Source organism: Ochlerotatus camptorhynchus, unplaced genomic scaffold, assembly GCF_037179485.1.
Source record: "Ochlerotatus camptorhynchus isolate MF236.1 unplaced genomic scaffold, CSIRO-AGI_Acam_v1.1 ptg000361l, whole genome shotgun sequence".
Lineage (NCBI taxonomy): Eukaryota > Metazoa > Arthropoda > Insecta > Diptera > Culicidae > Ochlerotatus > Ochlerotatus camptorhynchus.
This window is the reverse complement of record NW_027040849.1, coordinates 11,570,423-11,596,948: the sequence shown is the minus strand read 5'-3', so window position 1 is coordinate 11,596,948 and position 26,526 is coordinate 11,570,423. Positions and strand designations below refer to the sequence as shown.

The following is a 26,526-nucleotide window of genomic DNA, read 5'->3' as shown; positions in this document are numbered from 1 at the left end:
AGGCATTGTGGTTGCGTAATCGAAATACACTTATGAAAGAACGAAGAACTGACCTCAGAACTGACGGAGTGTTGCGAATAAGATATTTCGAATTAAAAATAAAAATAGTAGTATTTTGTAAAGTGAGTAAGAGATTTAGGACCGAACGTTTGCTGATCGGAGCTGCAGGTGAACAAGCATGGATGGCAAAACGCTGGATTACAACAAAACAAGCAATGAGTGACGACCGAGAACAAACAATTTTAAAACTCCAGCAACTAATGCCTCTCAGCCCAAAAGGCCTGGGTTCAATCCCAGTCGGTGCCGCCGGGCATAAAATCTCTGATCACGCCTTTCTTCGGATAGGAAGTAAAGCCGCGTTGGTCCCCGGTTCATGAGTTGATGGGTCGATAGATAGGGTCCAGGTGTCGGTTGGTACTCAGTACGGAAAACAAGATCGACGGAAATATAATCCAGAAGAGCACGAAGGTCAGGTTCAGGATCGGCTACTTTGCCGAAGTTGGAGGATTTCTTCACGCAGTTTTTTGGCGTCGCTGTGGAATTGACATCGTTCTCAACAAAGAAGAATCCGATTTCTACCAAAGAGGAAAGGTACCTGTTCGAGAATTAGTACTATGTTGTGAAGATCGTTCTCCAATCGAAAATATCGACTCCGTCCTCATCATGTTCATCGACAGTCATGAAGCCAGCTGATACTGATAGCCCGTTGGTAAAGTTCAGTGCACGTCCGGAAGATTGGGTCCAGGATAGTTTCGTCGTTGGAGTCGTCAACCGGAAGGATATAGGAAACGTCGATAAGCTGCAATATCTCAAGGGTCTACGCTCATTGGACACATCGAAATCAGCGAGGAGCGTTACCGGACGACATGGAAGCTGCTCACCCCGCGATACGAAAGCAAACGTCGGTTGATTTTCTGTCAATTGCAAGCGCTGTACGATACCTTCGAATTGTTCCAAAAATTAGAACAAAATGTAGGCATCGATTGGATTTGCAGATCCTACACATTGCAAGAAGAATGATCAATATTAAAAACGTTAAAAAAAAAGTTGAAAATAGTTGTTTTTAAATAAACCAGCACTTTACATCTGGTGATGCATTCGTGTCTTTAAAAAAATGTTAGTGTACAGTGTGTTTTATGTGGTGTTAGTGTTAATTGTTAAGTTCACACTTATCTTCTTTACTGCTCCGGTCCAGATTTCGTCACTTCTGGTGTATCTTCTTTTCCTTGCTTCGTTCCACTACATATTTATTACCTACTTCAAATTAAATTCTTTGCACTTTTTGTTTTCTTCTCTATTTCATTCATTTCTTCACCATCATATTATATTCAATTTTCTTCCTCCCTGCCTGCTGCTAATTCCCTTCGTCATCTCATCTTTCTTGCTTCTTGTATTCCCATCCGCTACCATATTCTTTTCCTCTCCGACAGCTTCTGCTTCCCCTCCATCATCTTTTCATTTCCTGCTTCTTGGATTTCCATCCGCTTCAATCTTCTTTTGATACCCGGTTTCACCTTCTTTATCGCCATCTTCTTCGTCCGTGTTTGTGCCTGTATTCACCTTTCTGTCTTTCCCCCCTTTTCGTTTTGCTTCACGCTCTACTTCATCCTCTGCATAACCATCTTCTTCTGCATCTTCGCATCATCTTCATCAGCTTCCATTTTTGCCCTTAGACAGCGGCGAACTCCTTCGTCTTCTTGATTTTTCTTCGTCCTTCGCTTGATCTTCTGCCCCGCTTTCTTCAGCTTGTTCTCCATTCATGTCTTCTTCTGCTCGCACTTTGTATGTTTCTTCTCCATCATCCTCTGTTTTCTTCAGTTGTCCTTAGCGTCCACTGAATCCGCTTCTCTCTTTTCCTCGTTTTCACAATGTTTGATAGATATTAGCTTCATGCAGGAACTTCAGTAACCGCTTTTCACTGTCATCATCGTTGCATAGTGCCTTATAAAGACTACTGTGTTACCTGACTTATATAAACGTTGTATACGAGTACCCCGAATACAACGTATAGTTCGTCTAATTTTTCATTGCAAATGCTATGCAAAATTAGACGAGTCATACGTTGTATTCGGGGTACTCGTATACAACGTATATTCGTTATAAGTCAGGTAACACAGTAGTTGGATCGATCTCATGTTTCGTCCTGACTGCTTAAAATTTCCTACAGTGTTGAATTACGTGCCGGACATCCATAACCGTTCCACAGCATTCGCATGTCGGTGGCGATGATTTCTTTAATAGAAATTCGTGTGTCAGCCTGGTATGGCCGATGCGCAAACGAGTGAGTACTCGCTGGTCGGCAGAAATTTTTCTGATCGATCCAATTTTTCGTGTCACGTTTTATCTCCTTCAGCTTGACTTCTGTAAGTTGCGCCCGATATTGATTGGCGGATTATTTCGTGCTTCTCCGGCGGGTCGGTCCGCTTCTTCGTTGCCACGGATGCCGGCGTGGCCGGGAACCCAACACAAGTGAATCGGACGGTTTCGAAGCAGACATTCAATTGGATCCACGGATGCTGCGATTTGCCACTCTCTTCCTTCCTTCCTCTTTGCTGAAAGACAGCTAGCCGAATCGAACATAATGATCACGTCATTTATTGTACTCGCCTCGTTGGTAGTCGATTTGATCGCATAGGCCTCCGCCGAAAAAAAACACTACATTGTGACGGAAGGCCTTTTGCTCTCTGCACGCTGCCACTACTCCTGCTCCTACTCTGTCTTCACACCTAGAACCGTCGGTATAGATAGTCGTAGCACGGTGAAACCGGTTTTCCAGCAACTGCACTGTATCTGGGGAATCTCCCGCTTTTACCTGTCGTTCCACGTCCCAAACAACGCGTGGCTTGGGAGCATGCCACACTCGATTGGCGAATCTTGTCCGTACAGCGATGGTCGGAAATTTATCAACCGCCACCTGACGATCGGATACACGTTGGAAGACATTTCTGTGATCCTTTTCCAGCAAGCGAATGGCAACTCGAGCTGTAGCTTGATAAACCAGGATATCGAATGGTAATGTGCCCGCTTCAGCCATTATCGCTGGAATTGGGCTGGTGACGTACGCTCCTGAGGCGAACCGGACCATCCTGTTGTAGATGGGTCCTTCGCTCTGCTGACCCGTTGCCGTAACGAATGCGTGACGTAACGATTGCCGATCCTTTGCACAGAAGAGACTCGCGTTGCCCTCGTGGAAGTTTAGCCCCAATCATTTTAAGAATTCGCAGCCTTGAGTCGCATGTAGTTTTCACAGTCTTACAATGCTGTTTGAATGTCAGTGACCGGACGAGGGTGACACCGATGACTTTCCAACGATTCGTTTTCGGTACAACTACACGATCGATGCTGATATTGGTGCTAGGTTCTCGACGGGCGTTGGGACTGCCGTAGAAGATGTTCGATTTCGTAGCTGAAATTTTGAACCCAACGCTCTTCGCCCACTTATCGACAGCTTTGACCTCGGCTTGTAGATCGCGATAGAGCGGTCGCTCCTTATTTCTCCGTACCACCAGCAAAACATCGTCCGCATATAAGAGCACGGTGACAGCAGGCTTGATGGAGCCTCACTCGCGAGTCTAAAATGAGCCGAGCGCTACTCACAAATCATTCTAGTGAGCATCACAGTTTGTGAGCGAAAGGGGACAAAACGAGAGTGAGGTTCGTTGCCATTGATTTTTATGTTTTCTTCCACACGCTCTTACTCTCACCCTGGGTGAACTCTGAGCTTCATGCCTCGAACAAAAAACTATAAGGGACAGCCCTATGGGGTTGTACGCAATGATGACGTCGGACTACGTGGTCTTATATAATAAATGCTATTTGTTAACTACTGCAGGAACTTGTATTTTGTGTAGAAATAGCTCAAAGTTCTCTCTGTTTATACTCTTTAGTATGACTATCATTGCTCTGAAAAGAATCTTTTGATATGAATTTTAGTTGGAACATTGTGCAAATTCAATCAGCGATTTAACCGGTTTAGATGTGACAGGTGAACAGAAATAACCGGCACGCTGAAAGTAACAAACAGTTTGTTACCAAGTACCAAAAATTTCCGATCCATGAATAGTTTGCTGTTTCTCCGTTTTCTCTGGCGAGTTCGGCTGGTTTTCTGCTTCTGGTAGTACACAAAAGCCTTTATTAGAGCAGCAATTTGCTGCTTGCAATTGCATGAACCAGAAATGGCAGGCGGACGACTTCCTCTCGAACGGCGAGTCATAGTTGTCATCTTCAACATTTTGAAGATAATACACACTAAGATTATTTTACAGATTTCTGTAAAATTTTACCGAAATCTCAACAGCTGATCGTTCGGTAAACAATTTTACAGTTTTCCTGTAATTATTAACAGATATCTGTGAAAAATTCACAGATATTTGTGAAAAATTACAGGAAATCTGCGAAACTGTTTACCGAACGTTCAGTTGTTGAGATTTCGGTAAAATTTTACAGATTTCTGTAAAAAATTCTATGTGTGTAATGACGATGAAATGTGATTCACCTGAGAGATGATACTACAGGGAAAGCTTGTGATGCAATTCAATAAATAATACGGCACTGGACATCGAACGAAACACTAGATGCTAACGACGCCATCCAATGGGAGGAGTTTCAGTCAGCTACTGTATGGACGAAAGCAACAATTAGGGGAATATCAGCTGAAGTTCCTCCTCTTTTTACGGTTTTGTCCCTTGTCAATCGGACATGAAAAATGAATCATTTTTTCGAAAGCGAGAAATTTATGCCACACCCATTTTGGGTATTTTATCATACACTTCATCTGCTATGCTTTTCTACACTAAATTAAGCGTTTTATAGAAACAGCCGGTAGAATATCAGTGTCGACCCAGTTAAAGTTGGTAAATTTTAGCCTTTAGCAGAAAGGCACTTAACACTTTTTGCGGCGAATTTATGATCCTGTTTCACGTAACGTGTTATCTATCTATGCCTGTTCAGATAAATTAGTACTTTTATTTCATTTCTTCACTGCGCTAAATCAAACGAGTACAAATAAGAATGCATGTCGGTTACGCGCTCGAATAATTGAAAATTCGATAAATATTTAATCGACTAGCTGGAACAATCCAGAACAACAGACGTATCAATGAATGTGTTTTCCGTCGAGTTATTAACGAAACAGAAAGTCGATGCAGAGAACCGATCAAAATTACTTGCACCCCTGCTTCCAGGTTTGGTTACAAGATTACAACTCTGGAGAGCATTTTGTGTGGTCATTAGAGACGTGTGGTTCTGAATGTGGCGATGAGCGTGCAAAATGTTACGCAATTACATCCTCCCTATTCGCACAAGCCCGAAGATCGGAGGCCAATGCCACTTCGACTTGTTTCGTCTACTAACAACTCTCTGATGACTGTGTTGGGGAAGCAGCATATGCATGTACGTAATTGGTGGATTTGTCAGTTATTTCGACACTTTTGAACAATGCTTGACATTTACAGACTTTTCCAATAGTTTCTTGTTGAAAATCAACAGTCAGCAGCATTTTTATCGAAGGGGGAAATATTTCTGATTGATCGGTGATACAATTATTGAAATTGGTCCAGCGGCAGCTGAGTTATTAACGTTCAAAATCTTTCATAATTTCGTTACATGTTCCATTTCCGGTTTTCACAAAGTGTACCCCCATATAGAAATCACAGACGTAGTCCTACGTCAAAAGTCATCCGGAGCCTCTAAAAGTGCACCTCTCGTCAAATCAACCTCTCGCTTTAGTTCACTCTCCCTCAGTCTCGGGGAGTTTTTGTTTAAGGTACCGTGGGGCAAGAGGGTAAATGGGGTAAGTGAAAATAATATGTAAATATATTTCAGTGAGAAAGCGTACCATTTATTTCCACGCATAAACCTTCGAAAACATTCAGAACATTTCATTCAGTGTGAAAGTCATCCGATATTCAACCGCTATACACGGAAACCGCAAAATACGCAAAAATGACTATAAAGGACTCAATTTTGACTATAAAGTATGCATATTCGGCTAAAACGGGACTACACCTAAAATGTGTGTATTTTTTACACATTTTATGAGTATCTGGAACTCATAAATGCATAAAATTTATTCATTTTTGTACTAGTAATTACTCATAAATGTGTAAAATTTTACTCTTTTTGTGGGTAGTCCCGTTTTCATTCAAATATGTGTACTTTATAGTCATAAGAGTTTTTTGCGATTACCGTGTAGCTAAGAAGAGCAAAAGTTTGTTTACCTGTCAACTTTCACTCCGGTACAAGTTGGTTGCGTGTACACTTAATTTGATATATTTCTGTGAAAAAGATGTCGAAAATACTTTCCTTGTGCATTGGTGAGTTGGTTTTCTTTATAGTTCTTCATTTTATCGACAAAAGTCTAGAGGGTAATCTGTGTTGACACAAAAAAAGTCAAATAAAATCACCATCAATTTTCAAAGCGGGTGGGGCAAGTGAAAACGTACTGATTTGAGAATGAGTTTCTTTCTGCTCTCCAGGTAAACATGGTTCGTAATTACCGGAGGAAAACGGCGCGTGCGGGTTACCCAAAACACAACTTGTTCAAGGCGTTGGCGGCTATTAGAAACCATGAAATGTCTCAAACCGAGGCAGCAAAACGCTACGGCATTCCGGTTTCTACATTGAATAATCGGCTGAAAGGAAGACGTGGGGCAAAGAGTTCCAATCTGGGAAGAGACACGGCAATCCCATGGAACAAGTTAGCCGCACATATTAAAACAATGGAGAAATGGGGTTTCGGCCTTTCCTAGCAAGAAATCCTCTTGGCGATTTGACAGTATATAAAAGATAGCGGCCTGAAAACTCCATTTAAAAATTTCGTCGTGGGAAATGATTTCTTCAGAAGATTTATGCAACGTCACAGACTATCCCAAAAGAAACCACAAGCGGTAGAAATTGCTCGAAAAAGAAATGTTGATCCGTTCGTTATAGCAGAGTACTTACAAAAGGGTCAAGGAAATTACCACGGGTATTCCACCTTATCGCATCTATAATCTCGACGAGACAAGTTTCTGTTTGGATCCATCCCGAGTTAAAGTGGTTGGGAGGAAAGGGAACTGCGGGTCCGGGCAGAGAAAATTTCTCTGTATTGCTAGGTGGAAATGCAGCAGGAGACAAGTTGCCACCACTGATTATCTTCAAAGGGAAAAATGTGTGGGATTCTTGGACAGCTAAGAGTAGTGACGAATTTCCTGGAATGTCCTATGCTGCTACCCAGAATGGATGGATGGAAACGACGACGTTTGAGAACTATTTCGACCGCGTGTTTTTGAAAGCGATTCCGAAGGCGAGACCTGTTGTCCTTATTTACGATGGACATTCGTCACATACTTCGCTTAAACTTATCGAAAAGCTCTGAAAGAACAAGTGATCATACTAAAACTACCCCCGCATACCAGCCATTTGCTCCAGCCGATGGATCTTGCAGTGTTTAAGCCACTAAAACTGAGCTACGACAAAGCAGTCATAGCATGGCAACGTAAGAATTATGGGGTGAAAATGCCGAAATCTGTTTTTTTCAGCCATCATTTCTCGTGTATGGAATGATATGGATCGAACCATATTGGAAAGTGGATTCGGTAAATCTGGAATCTATCCGTTTTGCGATAATGTGATCCCCAGTGAAAAATACGATGTAGGTGCCTGGAGAAGGTTTCAAAAGGCACAGAGTGTAAACAAGCTTTCCAATGACGAAAATGAAGTTCCAAGTGAAATAGGTCATACGCCAGCTCAGGAAAACATACCGTCTGCGTCTGTTCTCGATAGCTCGAGTGAATCAAGTTTCCATGGATTTGATAATACTGAAGGAAGCTCGAGCAAAGCATATCCTCCCAAGCCGTTATCGCTTGTGAATAAAGATCCTCCCACTAAGCGTAAGCCTGGTAAATCATTCGAGGAAATCCTTCCTGAACACGTAAAGCAACAGCCGTCAACTAGAGGTCAGAAGAGAAGGAAAATATGTGCCGGCGTGGAGGTCATAACATCGTCAGAGGTTCTCGAACGCTTAAGGAAGAAGGATGCAGAGGAACAATCAAAAGCAGCTAAGAAAGGCAAACGGGCTCAAAAGCCTAATAACTCTCCCAGAGTATGTGAAGATTTAACAAGTTCAGGTTATAAACATGTTCGATTAAAGGAAATAAAGTTGTTATCGTTCCCATATGTTGATGAGTATTTATTGGAAATCTGAAAAATTCACATAAATTATGCCAAATATCAAATTTAAAACTGATTTGAAAAACACGACCATTGTGTTGTGTTATTTTTTTCCATATATTTTTGTATAAAAATCAAGTATGTAAGCCTGCACAGATTCGATTGAAGCTAATCATTATAATATACATGACCTGATTAATTTTAATCTGCAAATGCTATGACCCAACAAACATAAACTATACGATTTCCTTTACCCACTTACCCCACTGTACCTTACTTCTTCCATATTCCTGCCGCTACTCACTCGGGGCGAGGGCTGCCTAAACTCGCAAGGTACGAGTATTTTAAATCCTCTAGTGAATTTGAGGAGTTTCATCAAGCCTGGGTGACAGTATGTGGCACCGCTCTGAAGATTGGCTGCATCGCGACGAGGAACAACGTGACCGACAGCACTGACCCTTGGGGAACTCCGTTTTCCAATGCCATTTCACTCGATAAATGTTCTTCCACTGGAGGCGAACCAGCCTAAGGCTGAAAGCCTCCTAAATAAAGCTAAATAATAATAATGTTCTTCCACGTTCACTCGGAATGTTCTGTCGGCGAGGAAACTGTTCAACACATTGAACATCCGCCCACCTATATGCCACTTCCGCAGAGTGCGTAAAATTCCGTACCTCCAGGTGGTATCATATGCCTTCGATATGTCGAGTGATGCTATCAAGCAATGTTCATCACGATTGGGAAGCGACCTATCCAACTCCGCCAAGTACGTTTCAATCCCGCGCCCAGCTCTAAAAGCGTGCTGCCTTTTGTCTGATTGTCCTTTTGTCTCCAACTCCGTCGTCAATCTCCCCATGCGCTCGAAAATAGTGACTGATTACAAGAAAAAGTGACTAAGACTTGGCCTTATAAAAGGAGATTAGTGATTGGCTTAAAAAAAGTTACCAAGTCACTAAAGAGTGACTCATCCCTACCTGACCTGATACTTTGTAGTCAATATTGAGTATTTTGCAGTTACCGTTCATTGGAAAAACGGAAAAGTTTCGACTGCGAGTAATTTTGATGATATGTTTTTTCGGTTTAATTTTTAGCTTACTCATAATCGCCAAAAGTGCAGGAACTCAGCGATGAGTAAATTTGCCTCTTGTTTTTTTCAGGTTTGTCCAGGAAGAAATTCCCGAATATGAGAAAAGTAAAGATTGGATTCTCTCAGTCTATTGGAACCAGGGTTTTGCATTTTCGAAACAAAGAAAAGAAAATGAACTCTCCGCAGAATCGCTTCATTTCGAGCAATATCATTTTCGTGTAAGTCATCGTGTTTCTTGTTATTGAGTCACGATGAACATTCCTCTTTTCAAACATGACTGGACTATCACTTGTTTCGTTCGTCAAGTGAAGCACTTCATTTCATTTGCAGCAAAGACTTGTTTCAATTGACGCAATGAATGAGTCGAAAACTGCTTCCTTCGTTTTTTCCTCTTTCACTTCAATTCGGGGCTCATTCGACTTCTCACGACCTGACGACGCAGGCATAAAAATATAGTATCCGGATAGTATCCACACAATATCGACGACGCGAAGGTGCCGAAAATTGATATTCGACGTTATTTTGGAATCCAAAGTGGCGGCCACCGGATTTCAGAAAAAGTGTCAAATACCCTACCACAGACAAACAGACATAACTCTCGCAAGTTGTTCATCGAACAAGCATTTAACGGTCAATTCAAAATTATCGTAGTTGGTAAGTCCGCCACCTGTCGCGCGCACAGTCAATCGCCTTGCCTTTGACGTTTACACACTACCACCATCTGTTCAGCGTACTACCCATCACAGTGTATTCAACATATGGTGGTACATAATGTTTTAGCGACGATGTTTTACAGTGATAAATATTCAATGTGCTATGTGTGTGTGTCTATGACCCTACAATAGGATATTTTCGGAACGGGGATGCCGCGTAGATGCTGAAAACCGCCATTGGTTTTATGAAGTATCACATACCCTAAGATATGGGTATTTTCGGAACCAATATGGCAGCCATCAGAATTCAGAAAGTGTCAAATACCCTACAATATGGTTATTTTTGCAACAGGGACAACGCCTAGATGCCGAAAATCGATATCAGATACCACTTTGGAATTAAATATGGCGGCCATGAGGGTTCAGAGAGTGTCAAATTATAATATGGGTATTTTTGGAATGGGGACAAAGTGTGAAAGCCGAAAGTCGATATCAGATGCCATTTTGGAATCCAATATGGCGGCCGTCGGGTTTTACAAAAAGTGTCAAATACCCTAAGATCTGGGCATTTTCGGAACGAGGACGACGCGTAGATGCTGAAAATCGATATTCGATGCTATTTGTAGGCTATTTGACACTTCTTATGAAACCGGAAGCCACCATCTTAAAATTTCAAGATGGCGTCGGACATCTATCTCTGGCTTCTAGATGTCACCCTGATGCTAAAAAAAACCGTTTGTAAGGGTATTTGATAGAATTTAAAACGTTTTCTCAAACCGGAAGCTGCCATCATGGATTTCAAAATGGCGTCGGATATTGATTTCCAATCTCCAAACCTCACCCCGATTCCAAAAATACCCATATTGATGGAACGGCATCAGCATTTCCCATTTTTTCTGAAATAGGAAGCCGTCATATTGGATTTAAAAATGGCGTCGAATATCGATTTCCGGCCTTTTAACGCCATCCTGATTACAAAAATACTAATATTGATTTGTATTTCACTGTATTTCCAAGCCGCCATCTTCAATTTCAAAATGGCGTCAGATATCGATTTTCATCCTCTAGACATCATCACGATTCCCAAAATATTTTTATTGATAAGTATTTGACAGCATTTCCCACTTTTTCTTAAACTGGAATCCACCATCTTGGATGTCAAAATGGCGTCGCATTTAATTTTTTGATCTCTAGACGCTACCCCGAGGAAACAAATACCGATATTTGATTATAGTCGCTATATTCATAGTCTGCCGGATAGAATTTCGATCTATCAAAAAGTGGAACCAATTCAATATATTTTAGACCAGCAATTGAAAAGGTCCTATCAACTTTTATAACCCAAACGTTGATTATTCTTTCCTCGACAATCGAACGCAAATCACCGGCATCAAGATAGGGGAATCTTTCCACAAACCCAAAGATAGTGTTAGTTTGCGTAGGCGAGCCTTGAATCACGAGAAAACGGTTACCAAAGTTTTGTTCGCAATAGCTGATGTGCTCTTTTCTATTGTTGGTCGTGATTTACTCGATTGGTTCCGCTATTTGACAGCTCAATTGGTTCCTGATATTCTATCCGCCAGACTATGAATATAGCGACTATAATATTGATGGGTAAACAAACCACCCGACAATGGTAAATTTGACATTCACGTGCACAGATCTGAACCAAAATGAACCGAGTGAACAAGCAACAAAAGTCATAAAAACTGCACGTATTTGGATCGAACAGCTTTGCTTCAATGCATGCAAAAGTAAGTTCATTTGACAATGAAAGAAGAAATGAACACGAGTCAAGCTAAAACAAACAGCATGAAAACTGATCGAAAGTGGTTCTGTTGATGTTGAGGGGGATCTGCTCGAAGAGAAGACAGAATGTCTTTCAATTGAAAGTGATGGTTGACAGTTTCATCGTCGCTTGACGATTTTCGATTGAAAGTGACTTTGTGGGGCCCTGATTGGAACTACTCCTAGACTGAGTAAAATTTTCATCAAATTTCCTCATTTTGCGGCAGAAATTTCCTCATCGTTGAGTTCCTGCACTTTCTGCGATTATGAGTAAATTAAACCTAAATTTGAGACGTTCACATTCGCCGTGCATGAGATTTTGTTGTTGCTTTTTCTACCGCGTTATTCAACGATTAAGGAGGTAATTTTCCACCCAATAGAATTATTAATATTTATCAATTGTATGTTACTAATGTTCCAATCAATCGTTATTTAATATAAATGCTTGTCATCTAGTGGTATCTTAATACAGGAATGGCGATGAAAAGATATTGAGAAATCTTATCACGGATTATTGTTAGAAGATTTTTCAACTATCCAAACATCATCACAAATTGAGTTATCTATTTCCATTTAGTTTCATTTCGGACAAAACTTTCTACAGTGCCGTCATTTGAACGCCATTTAAATAGTTGGATGGGTAAAGTCGCATTGGAATTGCCTTTATTTTCGGATCGTTCGGGATGTCACTCTTGCCCTTAGTTCCCCTTATTAGCAATAATAGTGTTGTACAGCTAATCTAGTGATACAACTCTTCCAGCTTTTATAATAATAATAATAATAAGTAAACATGAATCAGAATAGACACTCTAATATGTAATAGCAAAAGGGTAAATACAACCACATTTATTCAAACGAAACGAAATTAACTCATTTCACGCTTTAGAAACAATTGATAGTAGAACTAAAAGGTAACTGAAATAAATGAAGATTGTAAAATAACACCCACAACTTTTACGTTATTTTTAACCATTTTCCCTTCTAAGAGTGGACAACGCTTTAAACATGAAAAAAAAAAAACTATAGGAATTCTGTGAGAGTCGAGATATTCATATCCATTTGCGCGGTAAGATCGACGTGCTGCTAGAAGCGCACTAGCGTTGACTTTTCCTAGCTGCTACAGTACGAAACGGGATTGGGAAATAGAATTCAAAATTATAACATATCATGCAAACATTACAATCCACTTACCGGCTCTGGTAATTATCCGCTTGTATGGTTCCGGACTCATTTTGGTGAACATGAGCCGTGGTTTACTGACTCGCGACGGCTTGCGAGCTCCACCGGACGAGTCCGCTTCGGAGGAGCTCGTGTTCGTTCTTGGAGTTGTCGCACTCGATAGTTCATCCTCACTGGACTCGATGGGGATCGTCGATGGTTTGTTAGATTTGCCCCGTTGCTTTCTTGGTTCATCTTCAACCACGGGAGTGGCTTTATTGATCGCTTGTTCCCCCCGTTTGGGCCGACTGCGCGTCGAGATTGCGGATTGTTCTTCGATTTTTGACGAAGGACCAGCCTTCGGTTCGGGTTCCGATTTGGTGGTCTTTCTTGATTTGCCTGCTTTGGCGACAGGTGCTGGTGGCGGCTCGGATTTGTCTTCGGCAGCTTTGCGCTTTCTCGTAGGCTTGGTGGTCGGCGGTTCGTAATCGATAGAGTCGTCCTCGTGCTTCCTTTTGCGATCCGTTTTGGATTTGCCAGCACCTGTTTTTCCCCCTTCATTACCATTTTTACGATTTCTATCTCTGTTTTTTCGTCGCTCCGGTATGGTGACGGCCGGCGGTTTGATTTGCTTTTCTTCATCTTCATCCTTATCGTACTTCATCACGCGAAGTTTACTATCTTCCTTCAGGAACACCGGTGCAGTTGGGTCCTCATCCTCATCCGAGCTGTCTCCGAAAATATATTTATTCCGTCGAGCCGAACTGTTCGTTCGAGTCGTTCGACTTGTGATGATGTCGGAAATGGCCAGAATTTTGTCCCTTTTGGCCACACTCAGGAACGGATGCTCCGGGGTGTTGAAATCGAACGTATCGGTCTCGACTGATAGGTCACTGCTGGAGCCCTTCCGAATACGGGGTGTTTCCATGCCGGTGTTGAGCGAACTCTTTGTACTGGAAGCAGCGCTACTGTCTGGCACTTTGAATAGGGAATCCTGGCCCTGCTTCCGATTTGGCCGTTTGCCACGGTTGGTAGAAGACGTCACTGCATGAGACGAATCACTGTCTTTCCTGCGAATAGAGAAGAACGGGGGATTTATGCTTCGTGTTAGAAATAAACAATGTTTTATAGATCGTCGGTGCCACTGGCGTCTCTCTTATCAGTGCCGTTATCAAAGCACAAGTGATGCAATTTCTATGCACTTCAACTGAATAGGGATATCATCAGGAAATTAACAACACAGCTACGTAAATAATGGTATAGTACTTCAAATGAATGGATGTGATATATAGGTATATACTTTTTCACAATTTGCGCAAATTCAATGATTGAAAAAATATATTTAGACATGAATACAAAGAAAGGAACAATGATACCTAATATTAACCAATCGCTTTTGGTTTCTGGTCGCGGATCTGCGATACCTTCCAGAATTACCCATCTGCCCATTTCATATTGAATCAAACCATGTAAAGGCTTCTTCTGCGGCATGGACGACGTTTGCAATCATTGGAACAGGAAAACTAGATCTTCTAAGCAGTTGTCTCTGTGGTAATCTCGTGTTGGCGTGCACACTAGGTCACATAACACCGGAAAGTGGTCTGATCCCATTGGATCACCGTATGTGACGGGCTTTGACAGATGTGTCAGGCAGTCCGATAGGAACACGTCGATTATTGATCCCGATGACCTGAACGTTGGTTTATCTGGAAAATGGATGGTACATGAACCACGCTTGAGGTGAGCGGCTAGGATTCTTCCATTCGTGTTGGTATCACTGTTTCGCCACATGGTATGGCGAGCATTGAGGTCACCAGCCACTACGAAGCGAGTCCTACCATTGGTAAGCTTAGTAAGGTCATCAGCAAAAAGCGTGGAAGTACCGTTGCTGTTCTTGCATTGCTGGGGTGCGTAGACGGCGAACAGCGTGATGTCACCTTGAGGGGTAAAAATATTAACTCCTTTGGCCTGGATGATGGCCGTCTCCGGGTCAGGTAGTTCTTCGTATGGGATGTTGCGTTTAATAAGAATAGCCACACCACCTCCCCTTGAACTGGGACGGTCAAGTTGGACTACGGTATGACTTTGAAGTGAAAATTGTGCGTCGCGGTTGAGCCGGGTCTCGGTGATTATTCCGATGTCAATATTTTCGTTTGCCAGAAAGTTGTCGAGCTTATTTTTTTTCGACATAACAGAGCGAGCGTTCCAGTTGCAAATTATAAGGCTGCGGGGCTCTGTTGACCACATGGTGACAGACTACACAGCCACGAGCCCGTATCAGGTCCGCGCTTGGTTTGCACTGATCAAGCAGACTGGAGAACTCGTTGAAATAACACTCGTCATTCTTATCTGTCACACCAGTAACCCGTATCGATGCGCAAATAAAATGCATTATATTATAGATCGTTTCACCAAGCGTTGCTATGCAAAACATGACTAAGTGTTTGACAGAAAGTGAAGTGAAAGACAGAAAAAAATCTCACAAAATGTTCAGATGATATGCCGCGGATAACACTTGGATGACAAACTATGAGCATGAGCATTATTTGTATAATAATTATGAGCACTATACAACAACTATACAAGCGTGACCAGTGATGTGCTCATAATTTATTATACAAATAATGCTCATGTTTGTCGTACAAGTGTATCCGCGGCAATTGTGTGATCAGAAATGATGCGAGCGCGCGGGAAAAATGCGCGCAAATTGAATGTGAGTCCAATCATCTCCTGAACCTGGTTAAAACATGCAGCCATCTGATTCAGCTTTAGCGACCTGTTTGGATGCTTGCTGGTACGAAGCAAACGAATGTCTTTGCAATCGAATTCATCGACCGGAGCTGTACTGAAAACGAAAACTGGAAGGATTCCGTTAATGTTTTCCGTAAGGACAAGATTGACGGAATCCTTCCACATACTGCCAGTTAAAGCTTGGTATTACTAAGTCGAACGTGGCGTGGTCGATTCCCGGTTCGGTACAGAACATCTTTCAAGTTAAAAATATTAAATAACAATCCTTTCCCTCTCCGATGACCGTAAAAACGTGACCAGCACCGTTATTGACCTTGAAAGTAATGATTTACCGAATTTTTCACACTGAGAATGGATTGCAAATCTCAGACCCCATTTTACTGGATTTGGTCAATCACAGAGTAGCGATTACGAAATCTATGATTGTTTCATAGCTCATGCTCATGCTATGCTCAAACGTATTTTGGAATTTTTGGGATACTTACCTTACCAATCAGACTAAGGCCTTGTTGTCTCTGCTGTCCGACGAAGTCGTTTCCACTCTACTCGATGCATGGCCACACTTCGCCAGCCTCGTAGTCTGCGAAGGGTCCGCAAGTCATAGATTAACCTATCGCAGCCCGGGAAGCCGAGCGATTTGCAGTTCCATGTTCCGAGTTTCCAATCGTAGTCCTTATTTCGTCGCGTAGGTCTGTGCCGATTGTTCCGATTCGTATTTCTTTCTTCAGTATTTGCAACTTTATGTTTTTTTCCATGGCGGCTTGTTGGGCCTGCCCCAACCCCCTGTCTCGCCGGGGGACCATCGTGCACAGCTCTGTTTAGAGTCCCACGCTGGCACTAGGACGGTGATCAGCCGCTCCTAACATGGAGAACAGACGCCGTTTTGAGCCGCACCTCCATGGTGAACAGACGCTCGGGTTTGGTGAAGCATTTCCTCTATCACCGTACTATATGGTTACCGCGCCAGTGTTCGCGTCACACCTCTTCACTTTGCTATTGCCGGACTGGCAACATTGCCTAGGCTACGCCACCCAGCTTTGTCCATTAGACTGATGCAAAATTTGAAATTTTCACTCCACAGTGTTCAAACGGTTTCAAGTCGGGCCTGATTAGCCTCCGAAAGTTTAAACTCATTTGATAAGAAACTGACTTGGCACAAACCATTTGAAGTTTATATGGAAATTACTATGGGAAAACAAAACTTTTTGTTCATTGTCTTTTAGCCTTTTTACATATTGTACTGTTAACAAATTCTATTGCTATTATTATGGGAATTTTTATCAGCTACTACTTTGCAGAAAATCGTTTTTCAGCCAAACGTCTAATTAAATAGTTATTAATTGTTTAAGAGATTCATAATCTACTCGCAAGATTAAGCAACTGTATTGTGGGCAACACTGTATTCTGCAGTGTGACATAGTAGCCATGATTTTTGTCCTCTATTCTACGCGCCATAAACACCAATGTTGCCTGCTGAACAGTTGCTGAACAGCTGTTCCTTACATTTGATCGAAAAGTGGTCTTGAACAAAGTTGTAGCTGAGCAAATTTTCAACAAGCTCATCTATCATTTTTTAAAGTAGAGTGAACTGGTGAATTTTGAGATAGATATGAATCGAAATTATTCTTTCTCCATAGTAGGGTTTTTGGTCTAATTTCCGTCCTACTAAGCACAACCTGCACTATACCTCTCTTTTCTGAACGAGTTTAAACATAAAAAGGAATATTTCTGTCAAAGATGACTTCTAAATTTATTCACCTTTCCCTACGTACCGTTGGATTTGATAAAAAGTCACAAATTGTTGAGATATTGCTTAAAATCTAAGACTATTTCTTGATTCTAAATTCGTTCTACGAGTTTCAATTCCGTTCAAACGCATTGAAACGCCATTACATTTTCTTCGTCCTACGGATAAACGTAGAAAAAGGGGCTACGCTAGGAGCGCTTCTTTTGTTTTGAGAACAATGAGCGTAAATAATCATACAATGCGCTATAACAGGGTTTATGTTGTAGCTAATGAACTTACGCATCGAAACAAACCTATTATTGATTTGTGCACGGTGAAATCATTGATATTATTGATTTTTTCTGATTGATAGAACGGAAATGGGCGATTAAGACGAAGTAGCGCTTTACCCTAATTCCTATATAAATTTCAAATGGTTTGTGCCAAGTCAGTTTCTCACTGGATGAGTTCAAATTTTAGGAGGCTAATCAGGGCCCAATTTGGAACCGTCTGAGCACTGTGGAGCGAAAATTTCAAATTTTGCATCAGTCTAGTGTCCATGTTTTAGCTGGTAGTCTTTTGTTATCATATGACTCGGGGAGGCGTGAAGTAGGAACTTGTGAGGACCAGGGCTAGGTATTCCGTTCCTTCCAGGTTGTCAACTCACCATTTTGTAGCCCAGGAATTTTTGGGATACATATGGTTAATTAAGAAAATACCGTTGTAAAATTCCGTTATGAGTACGAGGATGGATCACAAAATAAAAATATATACGAGTGCTAAAGAGGAAGTTGTTGTCGCTTTAAGGTTCAATTTACTTTGATGCTTTTTGGAAAATTTCAAAAGCAGTTTTTTCCGACGCATTATTTCAGATTGCAAAAAGCTCGCACTATTCGATTCCTTTTGATATTTTACACAAAATGACGCGAGCTTTTTGCAATCTAAAATAATAAGTCGAAAAAAACTGCTTTTGAATTTTAAAAAAATGCATCATAGTAAATTGAACCTTAAAAGGTTTTAAAGGGTGTATGTATTCGATAAAAATGGCACACAGAAAATCTTCTGTAACTTTTGAACCGTATGAGTAAAAAACCTGAAAATTTGAGTAAATCTTATTTATAGTGTATTGTTTACATCTGTCAAGTTGTTATTCATACAGTAGTTTCAGTCATGTCGTCGAAACAAGAAATTGTCCGTGAAATAATTTTGTGCACTTACAATCAAAATCCAGAGGCTTGGAATTACAAATACAAGTATGTCTCGTGTGATAAGGAAAAGGGATGAGGGTAAGGAAGGAAGGGAGTGGTCGTAAAAAAGTGGTCCAATGGACAGTAAAATGGCCAGGAAAGTGATGCAACAGTTCAACAACCGTCCAAACATGTCAATTCGACATGTCGCTAAAAAAAAGTCCAAGGTGTCAGTCGGTTTTGCGCAGAAAACCATGAAGCGTGCTGGGTTAGGAGTTGATGCAGGAGTTGACAATTTGACGTAAATCGATGGAATAAATGTGTAACCGTTCGCGAAGAATGCTCGAGGTTCAAGTGAAACTCGGTGGCTTAAGCGCCACTCCCTTTACGAGAGGCCACCGGTCGTGTTTTTCTTTGCCCGACTTAGAGACTGATCCTCAGAGGACCACTCGAACGGTATGATTAAAAAACCCTTCGTCAATGAAATTCAAAACTAATCTTTATCGAAAGAACACCTTTATCCGATCCATTTACCATCAGGGAAACCCGCAATCTCAAAGAAGTCCACAAATTATAGTCCCAATTTTCATTAAACCTAACGAACCAAGCTAAACCGAATGTGTCTGATGCGAATCCAAGACGTCAGCTAGAAAAACTCGGTTCAAAAAGCAAACTATTCATGGCCATGAAAAAAAAAGTACGGATATACCTGTGCAGGTTTTTTCTATGCGATGCGATGCGATGATGGCGACGGACGAATCGGTGATGGCGACGGATGGAGCGGTAATGGCGACCGGTGACCTTATCAAGGTCCTGGCGATGGCGACTGTCGACCTTCCGACGACCTGTGATGATGGCGGCGGTCTCGGAATGGCACCGATCAAGCTGCGGAAATGGCGTGCAGCGACGAAAAGTGACCCGTGTGCGGTATGGCCGAAATTAGAGGTGCGGAGGTAGTGGCGGCTGGACGGAAGGCTTCCGATCTGCTTTCTAGAGAGCTGAGCATCGACGGAGTCGAGCATTTCCCGGGAGATTCGCTCCGCGGAAGAGAGAAACCGACGTACCGTCACACGGCTTCGCGTACTATGTTTCCGCTATGATCGGCCGAGATGAAATGTAATCTTCTCCTCGTTGGTTAAAATCCGAACCGAGGTACGCAATTGGCTTCGTACTTCTGCGGTCCGAGCTCTCGAATGTCACGGTCCCCGGGGTTGTAACGTAATGGGGACTCTACCAACGGCTTTTGGCGACCCTTGAGGAAAATTTCGCTTAGCAAACTAGCGACTTCACGACACTCCGTATATCTACCTACAAGAGGCGGGCCTTCGCAATGCACCCAGGTCTTGTTCGAATCCAACGGACGGAAATGGCGGCCAAGTTGACGCCACGACAAACCAGACGGTCCGGCGACGATGGAAGCCGAACTCGCCGAAAATTCCAGACCGTACAAAAAACCCGTTGAACGAGCTGTCCAACGCGAAATCACAAAATTATTCATCTAATATTTAAATTTGCAAAATTAATTAAAAATTACCTTTTTGTATTTAGACACATTTTCTACACAGCGGTTTGAAACGCGAACTACTTGCTACAGGCAAGAAAAATCTAAATGCACAAAAAGAGCTATCGAATTAATTAACTGGCTCGAACGCTTCTTTTAAATTAATCACCTTTATCTTTTTGATCGAATTTCACTGAGTTCACACTTGACTGACGAACTTGAAAACCGCGTTAAACACCACTGCTTTGCAGCCGATTGATTAGCGAAATGACAGAGACTAGAATTTCTTTTTCCCAAGAAACCACGGAATTTCTTAAAGATAAAAGGATCGGATATGGCGCGAAAAATCAATGTTCGGCTTAGCCATTTTACTCAGGTGTTCATTTGAATCCTATCTCTTTCACGTATTTCCCAATCTATAAACAAAAGCTACATCTGCTAGCTTGCTATAAAAGCTTCTTATCTACAAGCTCACTTTTATCTTGCCATAAAAATCCCGACAAATGTACGTATCACGAAGCTTTTTGCTACATTGTATTGGAAACGAATCACTCTTTTTTAATTGTCGCTGTTGAAGGTTGGACTTGAGGATAGGTTCATTTTCCAACATGACAATGACCCAAAGTACCTGCTAAAAATTTTCCGCAGATGCAGTATAACTTACCTCTATGGTATAACATTGCTCGATTGGCCACCGAAATCCCCAGACTTGAACCTAATCGAGAATTTGTGGTCAATTATTGACCAGCTGGTTGACAAAGGTGAGGTCGCAAACAAAAATAAGCTGTTTGAATCCCTCAGGCAGAATATTGACGAACATCATTTGAAGAACCTGCCCAACAAACAATTCACAGTTACAAATAAGCATACACATTGAATAAATGCTGTATAACAGTGTACAATGCTGAATAAAACAAGTTGTCGAATTATGTGCTGAAAAAAGCTCATTGAGATCGATAGATGCGCCTTTATTCCGCCGTTTGCTCTGATATGATTAATTTACTTATTAAAAGCTTTATAAACGTTGACTGTCAGAACCAGAAATTTGATCTAATAACAAACTGAATAAGTGTAATTTTCACATACATTGTCGCTTTAATTCGACTGTTTTCAATTGCTTTAATAAAATGCTTTATTAGACGTCTTATAAATGTTTTCTAGCTCCATTATTAGATTTCATTGCATTGCTTTACAATATTGCTGTATAAAGGTGAATACAGTCAGCAAAATAGCTCTTATACCACTATGCGTCCATGTTTTAGTTGAATGCTTTGCAAATGCTTTATAAACGACGTATTAGATTCATTATTCCACAACACTGCCCAAAAACAATTCAGAGTCACAAATAAGCATATAGATTGAATAAATGCTTTATAACAGTGTACAATGCTGAATAAAACGGGTTATCAAATTATGTGCTCAGAAAACCTCATTGAGATCGCCTTTATTCCACTGATTGCTCTGATTTGATTAATATACTTATTAAAATCTATACAAACGATGACTGTCTTCCTGATTCAACACCAGAAGTTTGATCTAATAACATACTGAATAAGTGTAATTTGCACATACATTGACGCTTTAATCCGAATGTTTCAATTGATTTAATAACATGCTTTATTATACGTCTAATAATTGTTTTCTAGCTCCATTACTAGATTCCATTGCATTGCTTAACAATATTGCTGAATAAAGGTGAATACAGTCAGCATAATAGCTCTTATACCACTATGCGTCCATGTTTTAATTGCATGCTTTACAAACGGCGTATTCATTCATTATTCCACAACAGTACTTCAGACTAACAACAAAACGAAATTGGTAGCATAGTGGTTACCGTTTCCGCTTTCCAAGTAGAAGGTCGCGAGTTCAATCCCAGCCTCAACCCTTTTTTTATTTATGTTCTACTCCTAATTAATTTAAATCGTAATCATAAATCGTATCACTCACGACAACCAATTCATAGATCTATAGAAAAGAATAACATCCTTTCCATCGAAATTAGAGAGATGGAGAGGTAACGTTGGTCTAATGTTAAACAACTATGAATGAATTAATCATTCTCACATCTCCTTGAATTAGCTAGAGTTACGGCTGGAAGTGCTGATAGGTTTTCAGATTCAAGCTTTTATTGCTTATTTAGCTGCTCATATGATGTATTCTAGGATAGCTCAGATGGCAAGGCAAGTGGCTGGTGATCGGAAGGTCATGGTTCGAATCCCATTTAACGACATGTGTGTGTATGTATGTATGTGATAAATTCGACAGAAATAATGTGACACAACAATCACTAACGAGAACAACCCTGCTCGTGCCGTTCTTATTTTCGGATTAATTATCCCGTAGTTGAATAATCGTTTAATAAATGTATAATGATGTAATAATTAAACATTGTTTCACATGAGAATCAAGCGTCTATATACACCTTTATACCATCGCTGTTTAAGGAAGTACAGATGTCTAATAAACGCTGAATAATCAAAAATTTGATCGAATAAGCTCTGTTACAACTTTTGTAAGTCGAATAAAAGCTTTCTAGACATACCTTATTCAACACCAAATATTTCGATGTTGTGGTTGAATAAATTCTCCAGATTTGTGTGAACAATGCCTGAACAGAAGTTATTATTAAAAATAGTACAAGTATTATTAAGCATGAAGTGGAATAAAATCGTCAAGAAGTCGTTTCTTCAATAGGCAATTGTTTGTTGGGTGGTTGCTCCATCAAGCCTGTTTTGGGTTTACCTTTCCCGGTTTCACCCCAGTGTTAAGAGAGATGTGGTTGAGAAACTTGTTCGTGATGGACTGCGAACGACTGAACCAGTTAAAGTCGTCTCTTTAGTGAAAAAGGCACCGACCTACTATCGATGAACTTCATCTCCTACAAGGTCGGCATTCCAATGAAACTAAAAGAGAACGCTTTGAACCTTGAAACTTGGCCACAGGGGATTGTATACAGAGAATTCGAGGATACTCAGGCGAAAAACAATGTGTGGCTACCTCCTGATATCCCAGCACTCCCTGCTGTTCCAGAGACTATTCTGGGTGGCTCTCCAGCGGGCACACCGTTTGGGACACCAGCACCTCTCGATATGCCAGCCCCTTTAGGTACACCCAGTATAACAGTCACCCCTTAATCCCCTCATCTGACGAATCAACAATGCCCCCGAGACGCACCGTAGAAAGTCTGATGGAAGCCCCCGATCGCCCCAACACAGTCCCGCCTACCGCCGCCTTCGTTCAACATAGTCGTCTCGGCCCTGTAGTTGGTGGTGGAAAGGGGGTCTTCCACCATGCTTGCATAGGCAAGTACCTCTGTGATTTAAGTTTATCGTTGCGTGATGAGTTCTCCCATACTCAGGTTATTCTGACCCCGGTCCAAAGCGAATTTTCGGTGATGCCCTCTGAAAATCTATTGAGGCAAATTACTTCTCAACCAGGACGCAACGTAGAAAGCATTTTGAGAGTCCCCAGTTCCTCTAAATCAGTCGCGCCTATTGCAGTCAGCGTTCATCCAAGTCGTCCTGGCCCTGAGTTAAGATGTGGATTGAGGGTCTCCCAGCTTGCTATATTAGGCAAGTACACACTTACTAGCGAACTTTCACTGCCTGATGATGATCATAATTCCAGTGCCTCAAACTCACCTCAAACATCTGCTAGTCGGCAACATGGAGCCACCACAGTCAACTGCACTCCGGGACGCATTCTTGCCGTCCGCCCTGAGGAAGCCTCTATTCCACTCATCGCAGTCGTCCCGGCCTTGCGTTTGAGATGGGAGAAGGGGTCTTCCACATTCCTGTTATTGGCAAGTATGATCAACCGACGAATATATTATCGCCTGAAAGTATCTTGGTTTCCAGCGGCCCTACTCGAACATCCTTCCTCCGTCAAGTGACATCTACCAGCTCCCAAATGCAACTACACGCTGAACCTTCCATTGTTCCCGAACAGCGGAGGTCGGGCATAACGATTTACTATCAGAACGTTGGCGGTATGAACGGCCTCGTGGAAGATTATCATCTGGCCGTCATGGATCACTGCTACGACATTTTAGTTTTGACCGAAACATGGCTCAATTATCGAACCATTTCAAACTATGTCTTTGGTGCTGGCTACGAAATATTTCGCTGCGATCGAAACACGAATAATAGTAGGAAAACTACTGGGGGAGGCGTCCTTATCGCAGTTAATTCCAAGCTGAAAGCAGAAGTTATCGAGGACGATTCCTGGAACAGGGTTGAACAAATGTGGGTGGCTATTCAACTTGGTGATCGTCAATTGCTTCCCTGTGCAGTGTACATTCATCCAGATCGAACCCGTGACTTGGAGCTTATTGACGCACATTGTCGATCCGTCTTGGCCGCTTCAGACAAAGCAGGCCCTTCCGACGAAGTTATTGTTCTTGGCGATTTAAACCTACCGGACATTGCATGGACTCCAACCCATAGTGGTTTCTTTTGTCCTGATCACGAGCGTTCATCTTTCCACGTACGAACCATCCAGCTCCTGGACCGCAATTCTGTCACAAATCAATGGCCTGTTGAATGAAAACAACCGCACCCTGGATCTCTGCTTTGTGAGTGCTCGTGATACAGCTCCTTTCCTCTCCACGGCACCCGAACCTTTAGTCAAGGTAGTGCATCATCACCCTGCTTTAGTTATCGTGATCGAAAATAATATTGTCCATGATTTCACCAGCACTCCAAACGCTGTGTCATATGTCTTCCGTAGAGCTGACCATCGCAGTATCGTCCATGTGCTGTCTAACCTAGATTGGGAGCATATTCTAGATCCTGTAGACGTCAACATTGCTGCACACGTCTTGGCATATGTCATTGACAGACACGTTTCCAAAAAGATCATCCATATCGACTCTCGCGTCCCGTGGATGACGAAAGATCTTCGCTCGTTGAAAAGAACTACACAGCAAAAAAATAATTTTGATATCACGTCAAAGTGGATGCACTACAATCATGTCGAAAATATGGTGTAATATTACTTGCTAAAAAGGACAAAATTATCATTAATACAATGCATGAACTGACATTACGCTGCTTTTACTGCATTTGTTTATTTATGTGGTCATAAAAATTACATGAAATTTTCGACATGATTGTAGTGCATCCACTTTGATGTGATATCAAAATTATTTTTTTGCTGTGTAAGAAGGCAGCTCTCAGAAGATTTACTAAACTCCGCACACTGCCGCTGAAATGCTACTATGTCAGACTCAACCACGAGTATAAGCGGTTAAGTCGTCTCTGTTTTCAACGCTATCAAAGGAGGATTCAACGGCGGCTAAAATCACACCCGAAATCCTAATCGAACTTCGTAAATGAGCAACGCAGGGAAGGCGGCTTACCCTCTTCCATGATTTTTAATGGTGAAACAGCTGGAAATCAACAAGACATTTGCAACCTGTTCTCAGCCAAATTTGCTAGTGTGTTTGAAGCCGAGCAACTCTCCGCTAATATCATTACTTCCGCGGCCAGTAATGTTCCTTTGATCAACCAAACGATCAGCATGGTCGAAGCCACTACAGATACGATTTCTAGAGCAGCATCTAAACTTAAGACTTCAACTAAGGCTGGACCCGATGGTGTTCCGATCCACTGTGCAGAATATTCCAGCTCTCCCTTTCCAGCGGCATCTTTCCATCTTCCTGGAAGACTGCGGATATGTTTCCTGTTCATAAAAAGGGAAGCAAACGCGACGTAAACAACTACCGGGGAATCACGTCGCTGAGTGCTATATCAAAACTTTTTGAATTGGTTGTCATAGACTACCCTAAATACGCATTGCAAGCAATATCTAAGTACAGATCAACACGGATTCATAACTGGGCGTTCCACAACTACGAACCTGCTGTGCCTAACGTCTTACATCACATACAGTTTGATTGCTCGGACCCAAACGGACGTTATCTACACAGATCTTACGGCAACCTTCGATAAGCTGAACCACGAAATTGCGATGCGCCAATTGACAGTAACTTTGGGTACTTGTCGCTCAGCAAGCTTCTGCGCAAATTCCGGTATACCTCAGGGTAGCCATCTGGGACCATTAGTATTTCTCCTCTACTTCGACGACGTTCACCATTTTATCACAGAGCCACGATTATCGTTTGCAGACGATCTGAAAGTTTTTCTGTGCATCCGCTCACTCGCCGACTGCCGTTCTCTCCAAAATCAGATTGATATCTTTGCTGACTGGTGTAGTCTAAACTGACTGGTGTCAACCCAGCTAAGTGTACAGTTATTACTTTCTCACGCAAGAAACAACCGATTATTTTCAACTACAAACTACTAGGCACGACTATCGAACGGGTGCACTGCGTGAAAGACTTAGGCGTTTTTCTAGACTCAAAGCTGACATACTCACACCATATATCGTATGTCGTCGATAAAGCGTCCAGAACGCTTGGCTTTGTCTTCAAGATTACTAAGAGCTTCACGGACATTTACTGCTTGAAATCGCTCTATTGCTCTCTCGTACGATCTACGTTGGAATACTGCTCTGCTGTC

At 41.8% G+C, this 26,526-nt stretch overlaps 1 protein-coding gene across 2 annotated transcripts in view; it reads right to left on the bottom strand.

The window, feature by feature from the left end:
• Positions 1-26,526, bottom strand: part of LOC135709435 (mediator of DNA damage checkpoint protein 1-like) — a 53,540-nt gene that overhangs the window by 2,398 nt on the left and 24,616 nt on the right. The window contains exons 5-6 of one of the 2 annotated variants that reach the window (XM_065231759.1): positions 12,871-13,907; positions 12,324-12,796 (exon numbers count right to left, since the gene is read on the bottom strand). In XM_065231759.1, coding sequence (XP_065087831.1) covers positions 12,774-12,796; positions 12,871-13,907 — 1,060 coding nt within the window. In that variant the 3' untranslated portion in view covers positions 12,324-12,773. Of the gene's footprint in view, positions 1-12,323; positions 12,797-12,870; positions 13,908-26,526 lie in introns of those variants that run through there. The other variant, XM_065231758.1, reaches the window with a different exon arrangement.